This window comes from Eucalyptus grandis, chromosome 8, assembly GCF_016545825.1.
Source record: "Eucalyptus grandis isolate ANBG69807.140 chromosome 8, ASM1654582v1, whole genome shotgun sequence".
Lineage (NCBI taxonomy): Eukaryota > Viridiplantae > Streptophyta > Magnoliopsida > Myrtales > Myrtaceae > Eucalyptus > Eucalyptus grandis.
In genome coordinates, this window is record NC_052619.1 from 57980925 (window position 1) to 57999793 (window position 18869).

The following is an 18869-nucleotide window of genomic DNA, read 5'->3' on the forward strand; positions in this document are numbered from 1 at the left end:
TTCCTTTTCTTTTGTTTTTCTTCCCTTTTTCTTCTTCTTCATATGCTACCACCGCTGTGGTTGCCGTCCGCTGTTGTCTACCGGTCATCGTCGCCGATCGTCGGCAATCGGTCCGGCAAGCTCACCGAAGGCAAGCCCAACCATTGGCGAGGCTCGACCTCACATGATCTGGCTAGGGTGGGCCTTGCCGATGGCCAAGCGAGTCTCACCTGGGCCTCCCCCGGCCACCGGTAAGGCTCGCCTAATCAGGCGAGGCTCGACTAGCCCCGACAAGGCTCGGCCGAGCTCGCTCAGTGCTAACAAGGGCCGGCGACACTCTGGTGAGGTCATTGGCCCTCGTCTGGCTAGTCGTTGATCATCCCAAGACCGGCGACCGGACCGAGACTGGAAGATGAAGAAGAAGAGAAAGAATGGAAAAGAAGAAAAGAAGAAAAGAAGAAAATGAAAAAAATGAAAAAAATGAAAAAGTAATAAAATTATTTAAAAATTAAAAGAAAATAATTTAGAGTAGAAAATTTGAACACGGTACCAAACGCAATTCTATTCCAGAAATTGAAATTTTGGATAGTTACCAAACCGCTTAAAATGCTTAGAAATTGTTCCTGAAACAAAAGCGTTACCAAACGTGCCCTTAAGGTATGTTTGTTAACCGATTCTATTCTTTTATCCTAAAAAACAAGACAAGAACAGAAATTAGTTTGGTAATTTTTTTATTCTTTATTCTCCTAAATAGATTTGGAACATAATCAAGAAGTAAAAAAAAAATTTGCTTATTTGTTTCCGAAAATAATTTCAGGATCAAGCCCAACATTTTATTTTTTGCTATTTTCTTTTCTTCTTTTCTCCTTCTCTCTTCTTCTTCCTCCTAGTTGGTCACTAGCCACTGCTGGCCATTGCCACTTGCCAGCCACAACGAGCCACAAAGAAGGAGGAAGAAGAAGAGAAAAGGAAAAAGAAAAAGAAAAAGAAAGAGAAAAACAAGAAAAATATACTAAAAGTATTAAAAAAAAATTAAAAAATTGAAGAGTCCAGAATAAAAATTTTGGGCAATTACAAAGGGTCTTCAAATTAGGGGTGAGCGTGGTTCCGGTAGAACCGAACCGGAACCGAACCGGAGGAGGTTCCGGTTCGGTTCCCGGTTCTTTTTTCCGGAACCGGACGGTTCCGGTTCCGGTTCCGGTTCCGGCCTCCCATAGGAACCGGAACCCGAGGAACCGGAACCGGCAAAGTTACAAAATAAAAAACCCTAATTCTTTCCGTGCGATTCCCCCTTCCGTTCAACTTTCCCCCTTTCCCTTTCTTTTTCCCTCTCTCTTTTCTCCACCTTTTCCTCCTCACGTCACTTCCCGCCCCCACTTTTTTTTTCTTTTCCTCTCTCTCTCTCTCTCTTCTTTTCCCCCTCTCTCGGCCGAACCCCCACCTCTTCTTCTTCTTCTTCTTCTTCTTCCTTCCTCTCGCCGGTTGCTGCTTCACCCACCACCACACCGCCGCCCCACGCCCTACTCACCACCACCTCTTGGCCACCAAACCCCACCACCCACCGCTCGTCCAACAAGCCGTCTCTCCGTTGAGTCCGACGAGCTGTCTTGCCGTCCGCGCCACCGTGAGGCACCGCCGCCCCCAAGCCACCATCACCACCTCTTGCTGCAGCTTGCTCGGCCGTCCGAGCCATCGTTGCTCCGAACCGTCACCACCTCCGCCCGAACTAGCTCTTCCCCCTTGGCCGTGGGTTGAGCCACGGCTGCCGCCTTCTTCAGTGCGCCATTCATGTCGCCGTTGGTGCCGTGAGTCTCGTGCCTTCGTCGCCGTCGCGCCACCGTCGCCGCGTGCTCGCCGTCGCCGATCAAGAAGAAGCTGGTGAAGAAGAACCGAACCGAACAGGCCCATCCCTCCCCGGATTCGCATGCGAACCGACAACACTTTCCTTCACGTTTTGTCCAAAAAAAGCCATCTTTTTATTTTATTTTATTTTTTTGTGGCCTAATTTTTGTCGCCGAAATCGTTCAGGTACAATGCGAAGCGTAGGCACCGGCGCCGCACCAAGCTAGGGTTCCGAGGTGTTTTCATGGGAGGAGTTGCTTTTGCTTTGGGTTAGAGCTTTTTAGTTGTTGCGAAAGAGACCTTGATGCTTTTCGATTATTGCTTTTAAGCGAATTGAAGACTTTTAAGGAAGCAAATAGCTGCTTAGATACTGATCTTTTGCTTTGTTACTCTCGAGCACAAGCATTTTTTATATCCGATGATCTGCAAATTGTGGTAGTTTCTGTTGCTTCATGTGGTTTTGATAGTATCGTAGATGGGATTTTAGTGAATTTTAATGTTGCTTCAACTTTATGTCTTGTTAAGCTTGTCGTTGTTACAACACATTGTGTTCAACGTTCGGTGCCTTTCATCGGTTCCGCTAATGATTGGCCTGATCTTCTTATTTAGATGAGACTTATAGGCTTGTGTTGGACCCGCTTTCCTGTTCGGTGCTTGTTGAGGTCACGGTGGTGCTTGTTCTCATAGTGTGGTAGTGATTATTAGTGGTCGTCCTTCCGGACATTGGGGAGCTTTTAGTTGTGTCAATTCTGAGGAATTTCAACTTATGTGGTATTGGTTTGCTATCTCGCAATGTCTAAATAAGAGTAACATCGCTTTATTGGGCATCTTCAATAGCTTCAAGTCGGTTTAGCATGTGAAGTGTGTTCTAGCATCAGGTTGCAGGATTCATGGCTATGTCGTTATTATTGCTGCATTATTTTCCATTTTTTCAATCTAAAAATGAAAAATAAAAAAAATAAAGAACCTGTTGGAACCTGTTGGAACCTGGAACCGACCCTGGAACCTGTGACAGGGTAGGTTCCAGGTTCTTGGTTCTAACGGGTAGGTTCCAGGTTCCAAAAAATGAGGAACCTGTACCCGAGGGTAGGTTCCAGGTTCCAAGCGGAACCTGTAAGGAACCGGGAACCGCTCACCCCTACTTCAAATGCTGAGAAATTGTTCCCCGAATAGAATAAAAATGAATTATCTTTGAGTGGAAATTGTTCCTGTAAAACATATCCTTAGTTGAGAAATGCTCGTGCTTGTGCCACAGAAACAAGAAATCTAACACTTGATGACAGATTGGGGATAAAAAGGTTAATACATCCAATCGGCCTAACCTACCATCCTAAAGAATATCAACTTGTCAAAAAAAAAATCGGTCTTTTAGGGTGTACATGATAAAATTTCCGTTTCTCTATTTCTTTGTATTTCTATTCTCCGGAACAAGTTTGGAACATAAATCCGTTTGGTAACACAGTTTCATTTTTCTATTTCTGGAATAAATTTATACTTTTGAAATAGACTAGGAGCAAAAATCATACGTTAAAATTTTAGCTTTTCTATTTCTAGAACAAAAATGAGAAATGAAAACTTTTCTCATTGTTCACTCTTATTGTCGCTTGCTGCTCACCCGCCACTCGTGGTACGCCGAACCCTTGACACCGACCATCAGATGCCCATTGCCTACCGTTTATCGTGGGTCATCAAATGCCAGCCGCCCATCGTCGGATGCCGACCACCCAACGTGGGTTGCGAGACATTGGACGCTTGTCATAGGACGCTAGACACCTGTTGCCAGTCAATGAATGCCGGCCATCGGACACTGGTTGCCAGACACCCCTCACCGATCGCTCGACGTTGGACGCCGATTGACCATTGCCAGATGCTCGATGCTCACCGCCAGTCGCCCAATGCCCAACGCAAAATGCCGGTCGACCACCGAACAATGGCCGCCACTCCCTTAGAAATAGAAATTTTATTCTATTATCAAATGAATTTTTATTCCAAAAACAAAAATTTTGAGTTGTTATCAAATATGTTTCTTTGCTTAGAAACTTGTTTGGGGAACAAAAATTAATTTCTGTTTTAGAAATTTTGTCATGCGCGCCTTTAGGCAGAGAAAGTGAAATGGATGTATGGTGAAATAGTAAATCCTATAAACACACAATACCGCATATAGTGCAACGCAAGGACTGTTCCTGTTCTTCTTGCTCTCCAACATTGTCACTAAACCGGGGGTAAACGACTAGCCTATCGGTTTAGTGACGGTGCCGTAAGGCATGCTAGCATTGCAGTGGGCCTTTCACTCATCCTCACTCATCCCAGATGCGAGAGGCTACTATAACTGCCTATCCGACTACTTCATCTTTCTTCTCTGTAGGCCTCATTCGAAGGTAACAACAACTAATGAAGAGAAGCATCACAAATATGGCGATTAAGCCGATAATTGCAACCAAGGTACCTAATTCGATAATTTTTTTTTCAGCATATTTAAAACTATTAAAATATCTAAATAATAAACCCTACTATCATCTAATAATTTAAATTTTTAGAATAGTTACTCGAGGTCCCAAAAATTCTCACATCTATCAGGGCAGGAGGTCATGGAGTATGCATGAGGGGGAGCATTAAAATATTTAAATAATAACTTACGTCATCATTTATTATCTTAAGCTTTTAGAACCATTGACAGTAGTTCCTGAAAATCTTATAATTTGCTTGGTTTATTACTAAATATTCTAGCAAAACCAACCCTTCAATTGCAATTTTGGAAGGAAGAGGTGAAGAGCTCAATTTCCCACCTTCTTAGGAGTCGGGAATAGGGGTGAGTGAGGGAGTAGAGTTTCACAACTTGCGGATAGTACATAGCACACAATGACTTGTCAAATAGATATAGGATAGGACTAGACAAAAAAAAAATGTAATCCTAAAGGGGTGAATGCTCGGCATACCTAATAGGGAATGTGAGTTTTTCCTTGTTTTGATAGCAAGAGAAGACTTGTAGAGCAAATTGACATCAAGGACACATTGGATCCCATTGAGCGTGTGCAAGGTGATGGTCCCATATTGGACCCCTATTGCAACCTCCTAGTGGTTGACTCTACAAGACTTTTAATTATACAAGCCATTTAGGTTGCTTGTACCATAAGTCAGTCAAGTCAACTGAAATAGAGTTTTTCCTTGTTTTGTTCGCAAGAGAAGACTTGCAGAGCAAATTGAAGTTAAGGACACATTGGATCTCATTTAACGTGTGCACGGTGATGGGCTAGATCCGCCTCATAGGCCCATCACATCTAAAAAAAAAGAGAGAGATTAATGCACTCAAAGTCCTAAAACTTGTAATGAAAATACAATCGAGTCTCAAAATTTTCAAAAAGTGCAATAAATAGAAGGACTTAAATGGACTAATTTGACAAGTTTTAAAACATGATGGCAAATGTTTTAAAACTTAATTGCACTTTCATGATAAATTTTAGGACTTAATTGTACTTTTTGAAAATTTTAGAACTCAATCACACTTTCATTACAAGTTTTAAGACTTCTAATGCTTTGATCCCTTTTTTAAAGAAAGAGGAAAAGTCGAAATAAAGAAAATAAAAAGAGGGCCAAATGTTCTCAGCGGTGGAGAAGGGAGAGTAGCGGTATTTTCGTGCAAAAAAAGAAAGAAAGAGGTATAGAGTGTGCCATATATGAGGTTGATTTGATATAAATTAGTTGAGTTTTGAGGAAGATATTGATTCTGAACAGGCTTAATCTCTATTGAATTGTTGTCATCTCTCCCCAAAAAAGTAGTATCGGGGCTAGCGTTGATGGAGGAAACTAGCAGTACTATATTTTAGTTAAATGTCTCAAACAATTCTACTTGGAATCCTCATATTGAAGATATATTTGCAATTATTGTCCTTCAACCTGAAGGACGGAAAATATGGGGAATGATACGGCCATCCTTTCACCCAAAAGATGTAGTCTCAAACTATACAAAAATCAACTCCCATAAGTCTTCTTGTAGCACTTTTGCTCTACTAGTCGCTAACCAAAGAAATTTAAAAGTTTGGGAAGGAAAGGGGTGAGTAATCACCGTTCAGTAAGTAGTGCGTATTTCTTTTAAGCAAATTGAACATTTGCTATGCATGTTTAAGACATAAAACATAACTTGTTATATTGAATTTCACAATATAACAAACTTATAAGAAGAAAATGAGTTATATACACTTCAACATAGCTATATTTATAGCAGAAATATCCATTTCACAATAATATCAAAACAAATATCAATGGTCCTATCCATAGATCAATCTCATCAAATCACATGACAATGGTCCATTTCATTGGCCAATCTTGTGCTTAGATATCGACCATGGTCGTGCATAACGTCTCGTGACAAAGCGACCAAACTCTTCATTTGGTAAGGTCTTCACCTATCTTGTCAGTGGTTGTGTGACGTCTAGAAATTTCCATATTCGATAATAGTATTTTGGACTAATTTTCATGATTGGATTGCTAGGAGTCTGAGGCGATAGAATTTGGTGAATAGATTTTAATGTGTACATAAGTGGTGTGGAGAAATGATATTTAATTTACCACAAGCCCATCCATGAAGAAAGATGTCGCTTACGCTGCCATTCACCGGGGGCATAATTCGGTAAGTGACACGCCATTGATTGACAAAGGCATAGTCCTCCTGGTGGATTGGTCCGATTCAAGCCCTTTCATTTGGACAAAGAAGGCTGGATGTTGGGGTGATGGTGGTGTAATGGAATTGCTGCTGAGCAAGAGAACTACGGTTGTCATGGTGGGTCTAATAGCTGGATCTTCCTGAATACATAGCAAGCAAATATGCAGGCATCGAAGCACTTGATCTCTCGAATTTGAATCCACAATAGCTGGGTCTAACACTTTCAAGGGTGTGCCGTCTCTCCATTGATTCCATGCCTACAAGAATAATTCCGGAAAATCTTCACAAAATTGCGGCATTAATTCAATGACTCATCATGCAAGACATCTGAAATCTTGCAAAAAAAAAAAAATCGTATATGACCAAGGAACAAGATAATTGAGACAAGTGTAAAAAATTACTAATATGCCGAAACTATAAACATCTGATTTATAGGAATTTCACAAAATTGCGGCATTAATTCTGTAGGCCAAAGGACTAAGTTTTATAGGAATTTCAACTTCACTTGGGGAAAATTACTAATATGCAATGTAAAAAATTGTCTCGATAGCATGGTGAAACTTACATAACCAGCAAGATATTCATCCTGGTATAAGTTATTCTTCTTGCCGCAAATGATCTCTAGAAGTAGTATGCCGAAACTATAAACATCCGATTTCACCGAGAACTCTCCATGCATTGCATATTCTGGAGACATGTAACCACTGCAAATTCGAACATTAGCCATATGTATATAGCATATTCAGATGCAGATCGGTGAGCATCCATAAATAGATCAAATGAGCAAGTCCGGCATCCAATTACAAAGTCATCTATTCAAAAACTAATAGAATTTATTTGTGCTAGCCTGAGTTTGATTGACCCCGAAAATCCTTGCCATGCCAAAATCTGAAATCTTTGGGTTGATTTCACTGTCTAACAAGATATTGCTACATTTTAGGTCACGATGGATAATTCGGAGACGAGAATCTTCATGTAGATAGAGCATTCCTCGAGCGATCCCAAATATTATTTTATAACGTAATGGCCAATCCAATTGTCTCCTTTTTTGGGGATCTGCATCGTTGTACCCCAAATTCATTAATGTGCTAGCATGAGGAATCTCTTTAAAAACTCAAGGTGAAGTTGATCACATGATACTAAAATATAATTATTCTCATGCATCTAATGTAGCTTACAGGAAAAGGTATAGTCAGTTGAAAGAACTAAACCTCTTAATTTCAAGTTGTACATGGTGCAAAAAAGAAGGTTAAATTGCAACATACCAAATAAGAAGTAATCAAGGCTTTTATTTGGCACAAACTCGTAGACTAGTAGCTTTTCCTCTCCCTCCAAGCAAAATCCAAGCAATCGTACAAGGTTTATGTGTTGGAGCTTTGCAACTAATAGAATTTCATTCTTAAATTCTCCATCACCCTGTTTTGACCTTTGAGATAGCCTCTTCACTGCAACTTGTTGTCCATTGGGAAGTCTACCCTAAAGTGTTTTGCATGTATTGTTAATTCCTCATAACAACTTAAAAACCAACATAAAAAAGCTTCAAGTGTTTCTTTTTCTTTGACATCATTACGTTCAATTCACATGTAAAGCATTCTTGATTGTTTCTAATAGATATGTCATAAATACCTGGAAAACTTCACCAAATCCACCTTCCCCCAACTTGTTTTCATGAGAGAAATAATTTGTCGCAGCTTGTATTGTAGCCAAGTCAAATTGCAATGACTCCACAGCAGTAAGCTCCTTTGCACCTATATTACTCAGCAACTCAATTTAATTATCACACTACATCAACAATGGCTCTTAGTAGCATTTATTGGGATGCTAGTGCTTGGGGACATTATCACAATGAAGGCACCAAATTAGACTGGCATGGTTGTGTTCCCCTACCCTAAAGCAATCTTTCCTCTCTTGATAGGTCATGAAGTAAAACAAAATTCATTAATACTACAAGAAACAAAGTAATGAGATGAATCTTGTATCATGATAACTTCTTTATACTGAGGGCAGTTTTAGGTTTGTTATTTGCGGTGCAAATGCTACCTATGCTTGGAGAGAATCATTAAAGATTAGGAGTATTTTAATGCCTTATTATGTGGTTTGTAATGGTAAAACTATATCACTCTGGCATGACTCTAGTCTTCTCTTTGCTACTTCGAATTACATTCTTTCCTCTACTTTAGCTTGGGAGATTGTCAGGGATTGAGGCACAATATTTGGCTTTGACCTTAGGTGGATTTGTATTTTAGTTGGCTATACAAGATAAGTTGCCTATATATATATATATATATATATATATATATATATATATATATTAAGCAATTGACAAATAATATTCTCCTTAAGGCCAAACTCTCTTCTTTTGTCTTGAAAGTACTGAGATTAGATCCCATATGTTCTTTGGATGCAATTTCTCTTAGCAAGGCTGGAAGAGTGCCCTTCAGCTTTGTTTTCTTCCTAGAGATATTGGTGTTTGGGAGTTTGAATCATCCTGATGCGCCAGGCTATGAAAGGGAGAGATTTTCATAGGTCCTTGATGAAACTTTTGTGGAATCACTGCATCTTTTTCATCTAGAAGGCCAGAAATGAATTGTTACATGTCCATACTGCTCCTTCTCTTGATGGCATTATACATGCTTATGGAGTCAAGTATAGTTTTGAAGGTTGAAAGAACATGAAGAACCGGATCTTTCTATTATCAAATATTGTTGTTGATTTTTCCATTACATATGCTACATTTATATTAAACGGACTCTTGATTTGTATGATTAATAATCATAGTCCCCACAAAAAATAAAGAAGTTTCATAATATGCTCAATTTATATAACATAGATAGTTTATGAGAAAATAAAGGCAAATAGTCAATTTACCATTTTTTCCTTTGATGACTTCAAACATCTTCTTTCCTTTTCTTCGAAGAACGCAACAAATGAGAGAAAGAAGTACCATGACACTTCCAAGAGGTATAGTAACGGCAATGATTATCACAGTAAATTTATTGCTTTTTCCTGCACACGTGCCATCACGAGTATGAGACAATTGACAAAATAAACTAAAAGATTTTTAGATCAAAGCGTTTTTAGGAATGTGAAATATAAAAGAGAAGATATTAGAGAAGAATTTTTACGTGTAACATCATTTCGAAATTCGGAAGGGGAAAAACTAGGGTATTGTAAAATGTAATTTCCCCAATATCAGTATTAATATCAAGTATCAAGTTAAAATAATGGAAAAATTGCCCCAATATATAGTAGGATTCTAGAGCATATAAGTTATAAGGGAAATTACATATATTTGCTTCAACACTAATAACTCCTCTTGGAATGCTATAGAGTGTAATTCATAAAGAAGCCTACATCTTAAATACTCTTTAAAAAGAAGACCCACTTCTTATGCATGAAAAGAATTGGATTCACCATATGAGACCTACTCAAAATAGGAATACGAATTTTGCCATAGTCATGGACTTTATTAGAGTTGATTGTACTTTAACTAATCCATAATGATCTGTAGACATAACCATCTATATCATAGATAAAGCAAAACAATTATTTCATCAATATATGTTAGGAGATTGAACATGCACCTTGTCTAACTCAGCTACAGTAACAATTAACTCTCAAGCTTCACCTCATTACAAGCATAATATGTGTTGATTATTACGCTAGTACGTACTACTTTTGGGAGTTTTTGATTGCAATCCCACATTGAGCTGAACATCTCCAAATCCTTATAAACATTACCATGATCTCTCCCGCATAAGTATTTTTGTTACCCGTCGAATGTTAATCCTTTACTGATAGCAAATGCATTTAATTTAGGGCACCACAATCGATAGCTCCATGCACTTTGTGTATAACTTAGGAATATGCATTTTCTTACTCTCCCATCGAGCTTATTATTAATACTAGAACATAATGTGGGCAACAAAATATCATAAGAACAAAATAATTAGCAATGTGACTTGACCACACTTTCTCGGGCGTGCAACATCGAATCGCAAATGATAGGTATCCATTCACCAAGTACTTCCTATACTGAGCGCATTCGCCAAGAATTTCCTAATTATACCAACACTAGATAACATTTTATAAGTTATCTCTAGTAACGTTCTGTTCATCAACTCTGTAACTTGTTGTGGTTCACTAGCAGAAGTGCAGTATCTCACTATGACCTTTCGTTGTGGAATTTGTTTAAAAGCTCCTAATAGAATTCCATGCTACTTTTAGTTAGCACATATTTAATTATTATACCATCTTCTATTCTTTCAAATCTCTCAATTGCCTAATCCTGATAATAGTATCAAGTTTGTTCCTTAGCATAAACACCTAGGTCTTCCTCAAGTAGTCTACCCATAATTGTTAGCATTAATCTTGTGCTCTTGATAAAATGAAGCCGCAACACCTTGTAAACATTCAAGCGAATTAACTCTATAATCTAGGTGGTTTTCTTATAATTATATTGAACAACACTTTCCACTATTTACTCAAGTCATAACACCTGCATACATTTAATTTCTTGACAACATTCAACAAAGCAGATTCTTTTTACTCAAAACCTTCATGCTTCTCTCGCTAATGTGCCTTAAACGTATATGACACAATTTAAACTTTCAATCAAATTGATCAAACTTTGACCCAAAAGAAAATACATATGCATAAGACATCTTTGCGATGATGTCATACCTCGAGGCTCATATAGGCCTAACTATCACAAATGCACTAAGAGCAACTTCAGAACTCCATTTTCTAAAGTACACTAACATACAACCGAATTCAGAGCATCCAAGGAAATTAGGTTTTTCTTCAATTCTAAAACATGCCTCACTCCAATCAATATCCTCATGATACATTCATGCATTCTAATTGTAATATTGCCAACATCACCCTCAACATTATTTCCTAATTACAATTTACCATTTTCTATGCATTGATAAGTGATAAACCAATTTCCATTTGGTGTAGCATGAAACTAACAATCAATATCCATAATCGATTTGTGAAATGATGAATCTTTAGTGATAGATAAGACAAAATCATCCCAATTAGAGACATTATCAACAGTTGCAATAATATCATTAAAAAACTCAACCCTAAATCTCTCACTCTTTTCATTTTATAACTTAAGGTAGTATCTTTTAAGGTATCCCCTCTTGACACATTTTCAACAAACAGCACCACCAATCCTACACTAACTATGTATGTTCAAATTCGTGTTACCCTTGCTAACACGTGCACTATTTCTTCCCCCACTTGCACTTACTAAAACAGGAGGCACAAGTTCACAAGATTTTCTTTTGCATGGGTCTTCACTTAAAATCAAATTATCAATCTCATAAACCATCAAGCTTCTTAACCTAAAGGAATTATTGACAACAATAATTATAGAATCCCAATTATCAGGTATTGAGGATAATATAATCAATGCACATAGCTCATCATCAAAGTCAATCTCAACCAAACTAAATTGACTAATAACCACATTGAATTCATTGAATAACTTAACAATTGACTAATGATCACATTGAATTTATTGATATGCTTCACAACTAACACATATTCACCCATCTTTGAGTGAGAGTAACATTGCATCTAGTAGACCTTCTCGATTGTAGAGGGTTTCTCATACATGCTGGATGATGCATTCATCAGTCTCAGAGTGGTCTATTGTCTTTCACAATATTAAACATGGCATTCCCAGCCAATGTGAATCAAATAACACCTAACGCCTATTTAGCCAGCATTGTTTAATTAACTTCCTTAATAGACTCAAGCTTTTTCCTAGATAAGGGTAAGTGCAGATTCCTTTGGTATAAATACTTCTCAATCTGCACCTTTTAGAAACCAAAATCATTTCCATTAAATTTGTTGATTTTCACTTTTCCTTTTCCTATTGCCATTGATTCACTTTACCCTAGTCAATCTTGACTCAGATACCAATTGTTGCAAAAAACAAGTAATTTACCAATAAAGTAAACAAATAAGAGAATAAATTGAACACCAAATTTACATAATTTGGTCAATAGGACAAATTCTACAAGGAGAGCAGCATAGTATTCGACTATAAGTCTAGCATACAATGGAGATTACAATCACACTCTAGTCACTCAAACACTACAACCACACTCTAGCCACTCAAACACTAAGCGTTTTTCAGTCACCAATCATACCCAATAATTCAGACAGTGCTTAACTCTCACAATTTCTGGTGAAACAATCTTTCAATCTCACAAAAAAAAAAAAAACTCGCAAATCTTACCACCATATTTATTAGTCGGAAAACTAAGAGCTCCTCTTTGATTGGCTCTAAGTGTAATTTACCAAAATCTTGGATACTTTTCACAAGAAAAAAACCCACTTCTTATGTATAGAAAACAATTGGATCCAGCATAGAGAACCTACTCAAACTAGGAAACTTATTTTAACCTAGGATAACCTTCTTGCACTAAGTTTTCTTCATGGACTCAAACTTGTTACATATTTTTAGTATGACCATCATGTTCAAACTCAAAACATCCTTTCGAACTATCGATCTACTGATTTAAATTCGAGACATAATTTAATTTACTCCCTCCCTCCCTCTAGCCATCCATGATAAATCTCTCGTCAATATTGGTTGGTTTGAAAAAGGCAGAGCCAACTCTAGCCCCGCTTACCAACCAAAAAAAAAAAAAAAAACTCTAGGCCTACTTAGCTCTGCCTCCATCACGACAATAGGGCCATGGTCGATCAACTCTATCTTTGTTCACAGAGGCCCCCATTGTCCATACACCTAAATCTAGCAAGAAACAAGTTCAAAATAACTCCTAAGAAAAAAAACGAGTGCATTATTTCACAATAGAGAACATGTTCTTATCAATAATAATCTCGAAACTATGTCAAGGCACATGGTAAGTACCACCGCATGCGTAATTACAAATAAATCTATGTTCACCAGTTTTCCAACTCTTGGAACCTTAAATTTGCCTTAAAAACTCATGTCGGTTTTTCAAGTTCGATAAGCTGTTCCTCTTCATACCCCCTTGTAGAATCAAAATTCTACTCATATAGAGTCTTTCGCGGTTTAATGCCTCTAAAGAAAAGGTCATTAATTCTACTTATATAAAGTGTGTTTGGCTGACTGTCTCTAATTTTTCATTTCTTTTCATTTGCTTGCAGTCAAGATAATCAAAGAATTTCTTGGTAGGGTTAATTATTGGTCTTTCAGCTATCACACTGAGTTTTGATTCATTTGTTTGCTTCTCTCATCAAAACATTGCCATGGAATAATGAAAGGATAGACTAGTTTCAATAAATGGCCTTTAGGCATATGTTCCCCGGCAAATCAATTTAGCAAACTGTGAATTATGGCAAAAATTAATAATGTATTCTAAATGATTGTTCCAATATTTAAGGATAATTTCTAGAGGGGTGTGATTATTTCCAACCCCTATACTACTGAATCCACCCTAATTTCACTAAACAGATAAAATTGCTCTTTAACCTCAATTGGTACACCCCAAATATATTCATATTCCTTCTTTTTTCAATTTTTTTTCAATTTCTTTCTGGGAAACATAAAGTCGGTATTATCATGCATTATCAAATAAATTTTAGGTTCATATTACATATTTCGGCTTTTAATTTTTGATAAGTGGGTATTATAAAAAAATTGAACATGAACAACTTTTTTTAATACAGTAAAATGTTCATACATTTTTGCTTATGTCAGGCAAATCACCAATAAATTCTTTCTCTTCGATTGTCTTGTATACACATATAACGAGATGATTAGATGAAATACAAAAAAAGCTCTCACTAGAGAATTGCCAAAATAAATTCACAATTACATTTCTTAATGCAAATATTTAAAAGATGAAGTTTAATTAAATTAGACCATTGCTAAAATAAGAAAAAAGTATTTAAAATGACAATTAAATTTTAGTCATTTTAGATTGACAAAAATTAACATTGATGAAGTGTTCACGAAAAGAATAACAAGATGTTTCGATGTTACTATTATTATATTCCGGGATATTCCTCTTTTTATATGCTATGTATAATAGTATATCATCAATAGAAAAAATAAAATAATTAATATTTTATATATTAAATAGAGACTTGATATTTTTTTTATACAAGTCAAACTATAAATCAAAAATGCACCACAAAAAGGAGTTGTTGAGGTAAAAGTGAGGAAGAATGAGTAGGTTGCTATAAGAGCAATAATGGAGAAGAGGGTAGTTTTTATTCTTTAACTAGCAATAAGTTTAAATTTGAAGGAAATCCACAGTAGAAAAGTGACTAAATCGAATAAAATTGCGCAAATACGAAAACCAATAAGAGTGATATTTGATTTATTTTTTTGTCGGAGAGCGATATTTGAGTATAAACGCTGAGAAAATCAAGGAAGAAGAAAGGAGAGATGGCGAAGCAAGACTTCATGTTTTGATTGATTATAAGAGTGGAAAATTTAAGAAAAAAAGTTCGCACGGTCAAAGTAAGCATAATTACTATTATGTCTCGTAATTACGATTATTTTCAAAATATAATTTTCATGGTTGTGTGCCTTTGAGCCGTACACAGTAGGCCTGCTCGAAAAGTTCATCCAAGTGTCACAAGCATCAAGCTTGTCAAACACAACACCCAAACATTATCAGAAAGATAAATCATAGTAATTGATATTACTTTCTTTTTTTGTCCAATATATTACTTATTTAGACAGGGGGAACAAAAGTTTGGTCAAAATAAGTGGGATTGCCGGCTCGATTGAGCATTTTATCGGGTTGGGTTTGTAGTGGAGGCCATCCCTAATAACACAGCCTCGGGTAGAATAAGGAAACCAAAAGCAATTCATGGAGAACAAATCCCGGTAACAGGCATATCAACAATACTGACATTGAAAGCACATTAAGGGTGTGTATGGTAATACTTCTTGGCTGGGGAATGGTTTCTTTTCAAAAATAATTCTTTTCTATTTTTATTCCGGGGAATAATTTCTGAGTAAAATAAGGTATTTGGTAACTACACAAAAGTTCTACTTTTGAAATAGAAAAAGAATAGAAATACGTTTGGTACAAAATAATTGCTTTTTATATTTATTCGTTTTTTATTCTTGTTCACGATCGCCGACTACCGACCGCCGCCGCCACACAGCCCACTAGTCGCCGGAGTTGCCGCCGCATGATCGCCGACCGCCGACGCCATCACCGACGCCACCGCACAACCCATCGGTGGTGGCCAATGGGCTGTGCAGTGACGGTCGGCGGTGACAATCGGCGGTTGTGCAGCTGCGGCAGTGGTGGGCGGTGGCGGCGGCGGCAGCGACGGCAACGGTAACGGTCGGTGGCCGACGACCGGTGACAGCCGGCGGTGGCTCCGGCGGTTGGAAGTGGGCGCGACAAGAGAGAAGAACAAAAGAAAAATAAACTTTACCAAAAAAAAAACAAAAGAAAAATAAAAAATAAAATTGACTTATTTCTAGAAATTGTTCTTGGGAACAAGAAGTAACTTTTTTTTTTTTTTTTTTTGGTGCTGGAGGAACCGCTTTGGCTGACAGCCGCCACGTAAACCCCCAGGTGTCGTTAGCGGGGAAACCACCACCCCGACGCCATGCTTAAGTCACCACACAACGCCAGCCTCTCGCTTTCGCAGGGGCTTCGAAAGAAGTAACTTTTTTTTTGTTTCTCATTTCTGCTCCAAATCTATTCCCGGGCTACTTTTAAGGGGTGCATGACAAACTGTAATTTCTGTTCCATAAATAATTTTTCTATTCCAGATTTGTTTCTGGAATAGAAATCTGTTTGATAAACCTATTCCATTTTTCTATTTCTGTAATAGATTCTTGTTCCGAATTAGGTTTGTAATCGAAATCAAAAGTAGAAATTTTCTACTTCTCTATTTCTAGAATAGAAATGAGAAATAAAAATTCTTCTCATCGTTCGTCAACTGGTCCTTCGTCCGTCGCCGACTACCATCCGTCGGTTGTCCCCCGCCATCGTCGTCGGTCGCCAGCCGCCGGTCGTCGCTGCTGCTACCGGTTCGTCACCATCGCTCACCGGCTGTCGCCACCGCCGATCGCCGATCGTCGCCGCCGGTCGCCGGCCGCCGCCGGCCGCCGCCGATCGCCGGTCGCCGGCCGCCGGTCCACCGCCATTCAAAAAGAAAAAAATTTGGTGTCGTTATCAAACAAATTTCTATTTTTAGAGTAGAAATTTGTGTCGTTATCAACCTGTTATTTTTCTTAGAAACTCTTCTAAAAATAGAAATAGAAAAACAAGTTGGCATTATCAAACGGATTTTTGTTCTTTTTTTTGTTCCAAAGAACAAAAGAACAGAAATCGAGAGGAACATAAATGTTACCATGCAGGCCCTAACACCATCATCGAATCCAACCAAAATTAATAGCTATTCGTTAAAACACTGCATATGGTTGAAGAGAACACTGGCAACAACCAAGCTGACAAATCAATTCGTCTTCAACCTTGAAACTTCACCAGACCTTGAATACATCACAATGATTTACAGTGACCCACTTCATCAAAAATCAGTTAAAAAACAGGCCATCAATCCATTTTGACATCTCTACGCGTAACTCATCACTTAATTTTTTTTATTTTTTTTAAAGGACCAGACTACACTAAGACCAGAAAATGTGCGAGCCACAAAATTTACAATAGGTAAATATGTCAAAAGCAGAATTTATTCAAAATTTACATCACCGATCAAATTAAGAGGACAGTGAAGGAGAATGAAACTCAGGAAAGCCCCTAGAATACATCCCAAAACTTGATTTATCACAGATATGTATCGACCATTGACAGCACTTCTCATATTATTTTTGTTAAAAAAAAGTTGAATCTGAGAATTTAAACTATTAAGTAGAATAACCAGTTTACCATAAAATTAAATGGATCAGATATTTCTTGTATAGAGGAAGACAAATAATAAAATCAAACACTTACCTTTAGGTCTGATCTCGGGAGCGGCAGAAGTGGGAGCAGGAGAAGGCGGAAGATAGGAGGGGGGTGGCGCCGGGGCGTTATAAAATGGGTACTCCTCGAACCTGACGCTGCAGCTCAAAGTGAAGCTCCTCCCACCTTTCCTTCCCTTGGGGAGGTTCGAGATCATCGCCCGAAGGCACGAGTTGCAGTCCAACGCCGTCAAGTCCGGCGTGCACTGCGCGAGGGTGTACAGCCTCCGCAAGCTCGTCATAATCACCTCCTCGACTGCGAATTTCTTCCCCGTGCCGTTGGAAGCCCTTGTGGCGATTTTATCCAAGGTCTTTGCCAGGACTTGCGCCAACGCTGTTGGATCGGTGATGTTCCCAGAGTGTTGCACCATGAGAGCAGGCCTCAGATCCATGGCCGAGAAGAAGGAGCTGTTGTCGTGCCGCAACATGCACTCGTCATACCAGATCACGGAGAGTCGCTGGTTCGGGCATCTTCGGAGGATACGCTGTTTTGCAGTGGCCACGCATTCGTTGCACGTGGAGTTGCTGACATCGCCGCGGCAGAGAAAGAGCCCATAGGCTCGGTCGGGAGGGGTCTGGCCGGCGGTGGCGTTGGCAAAGCCGTAGGTGCTGTTGGTGGCGGCAGAGGAGAGGGAAGAGAGGAGGGTGTTGAGTTTGGACTCGTAAGTGGAGTTGGGAGTGAAGAGACTATTGCGTGGGCAAAAAAAATTGAGATAAGAGGCGGCAGCTGCAGTACCGAAATTCTGGACGAAGACGAAGAAGAAGGAGGAGGAAGAGAGGGAGAGGGAGAGGGAGAGGGAGAGGCAGATGGTGTAGCAAGAATTCATGATTTGCTAGAGTTGGTGGATTGATTGGGCTTGCGGCAGGAGAACGGGCAGAAGATCGTAGGAAGAAGGAGAATCAATTTTGATGAACATCAATTCTTAGGATAAGTAACTGCAGCATGAACAGTACCAAGTCCATAGAGCTGTCATTTTCATGTGTTAGGATTAAGCACAATGAAATAGAGAGTAAGTGTGAGAGAAATCAAGACACAAGATTTATCATGATTCACCTTTAAACTGAGACTATATCTTCCACTACAACTCTCAATTATAAAAGAAAGAAATTATATATACTCAGTAACTATTTATAAGCCCAAACCCAAACAACCAACAAAATATAGATCCCAAACTTTAAAAATCCTCTAGCGTCAGCCCTCTACTACCTCTGTCAAGACGGCCTCGAACCCCTGCTCGCTCACAATAGAGCAGGACCCTATGTCTTTTTACGAAGAAAAGTATGAATCATATTCCACTATCATGCTCTTAAATTAATACAAAGAGTCACCATCGCATATAAAAATGAGCTCATGAGTTTTGAACATTTTAAATTTGAAGTATTACTCCTCACGACATATTTAGGAGTTCTAGAACGTATGAATTGATATCTAAAATCGTG

At 38.4% G+C, this 18869-nt stretch overlaps 2 protein-coding genes across 2 annotated transcripts; both read right to left on the reverse strand.

Moving 5' to 3' along the window:
• Window positions 1–6051: 6051 nt before the first annotated feature.
• LOC120287395 (cysteine-rich receptor-like protein kinase 10) lies at window positions 6052–7208 on the reverse strand. Its single transcript, XM_039300182.1, has 2 exons — window positions 7047–7208; window positions 6052–6738 (listed from the first exon to the last, which is right to left on the reverse strand). Exons 1-2 carry the CDS (start codon window positions 7206–7208, stop codon window positions 6430–6432), a joined length of 471 nt encoding a protein of 156 aa, XP_039156116.1. The 3' UTR covers window positions 6052–6429.
• A 96-nt stretch (window positions 7209–7304) lies between these two features.
• Window positions 7305–18576, reverse strand: LOC104415320 (cysteine-rich receptor-like protein kinase 25). Its single transcript, XM_018861567.2, has 5 exons — window positions 17422–18576; window positions 9350–9487; window positions 8108–8229; window positions 7747–7957; window positions 7305–7537 (listed from the first exon to the last, which is right to left on the reverse strand). Exons 1-5 carry the CDS (start codon window positions 18254–18256, stop codon window positions 7305–7307), a joined length of 1539 nt encoding a protein of 512 aa, XP_018717112.2. The 5' UTR covers window positions 18257–18576.
• Between the last annotated feature and the right edge of the window lie 293 nt (window positions 18577–18869).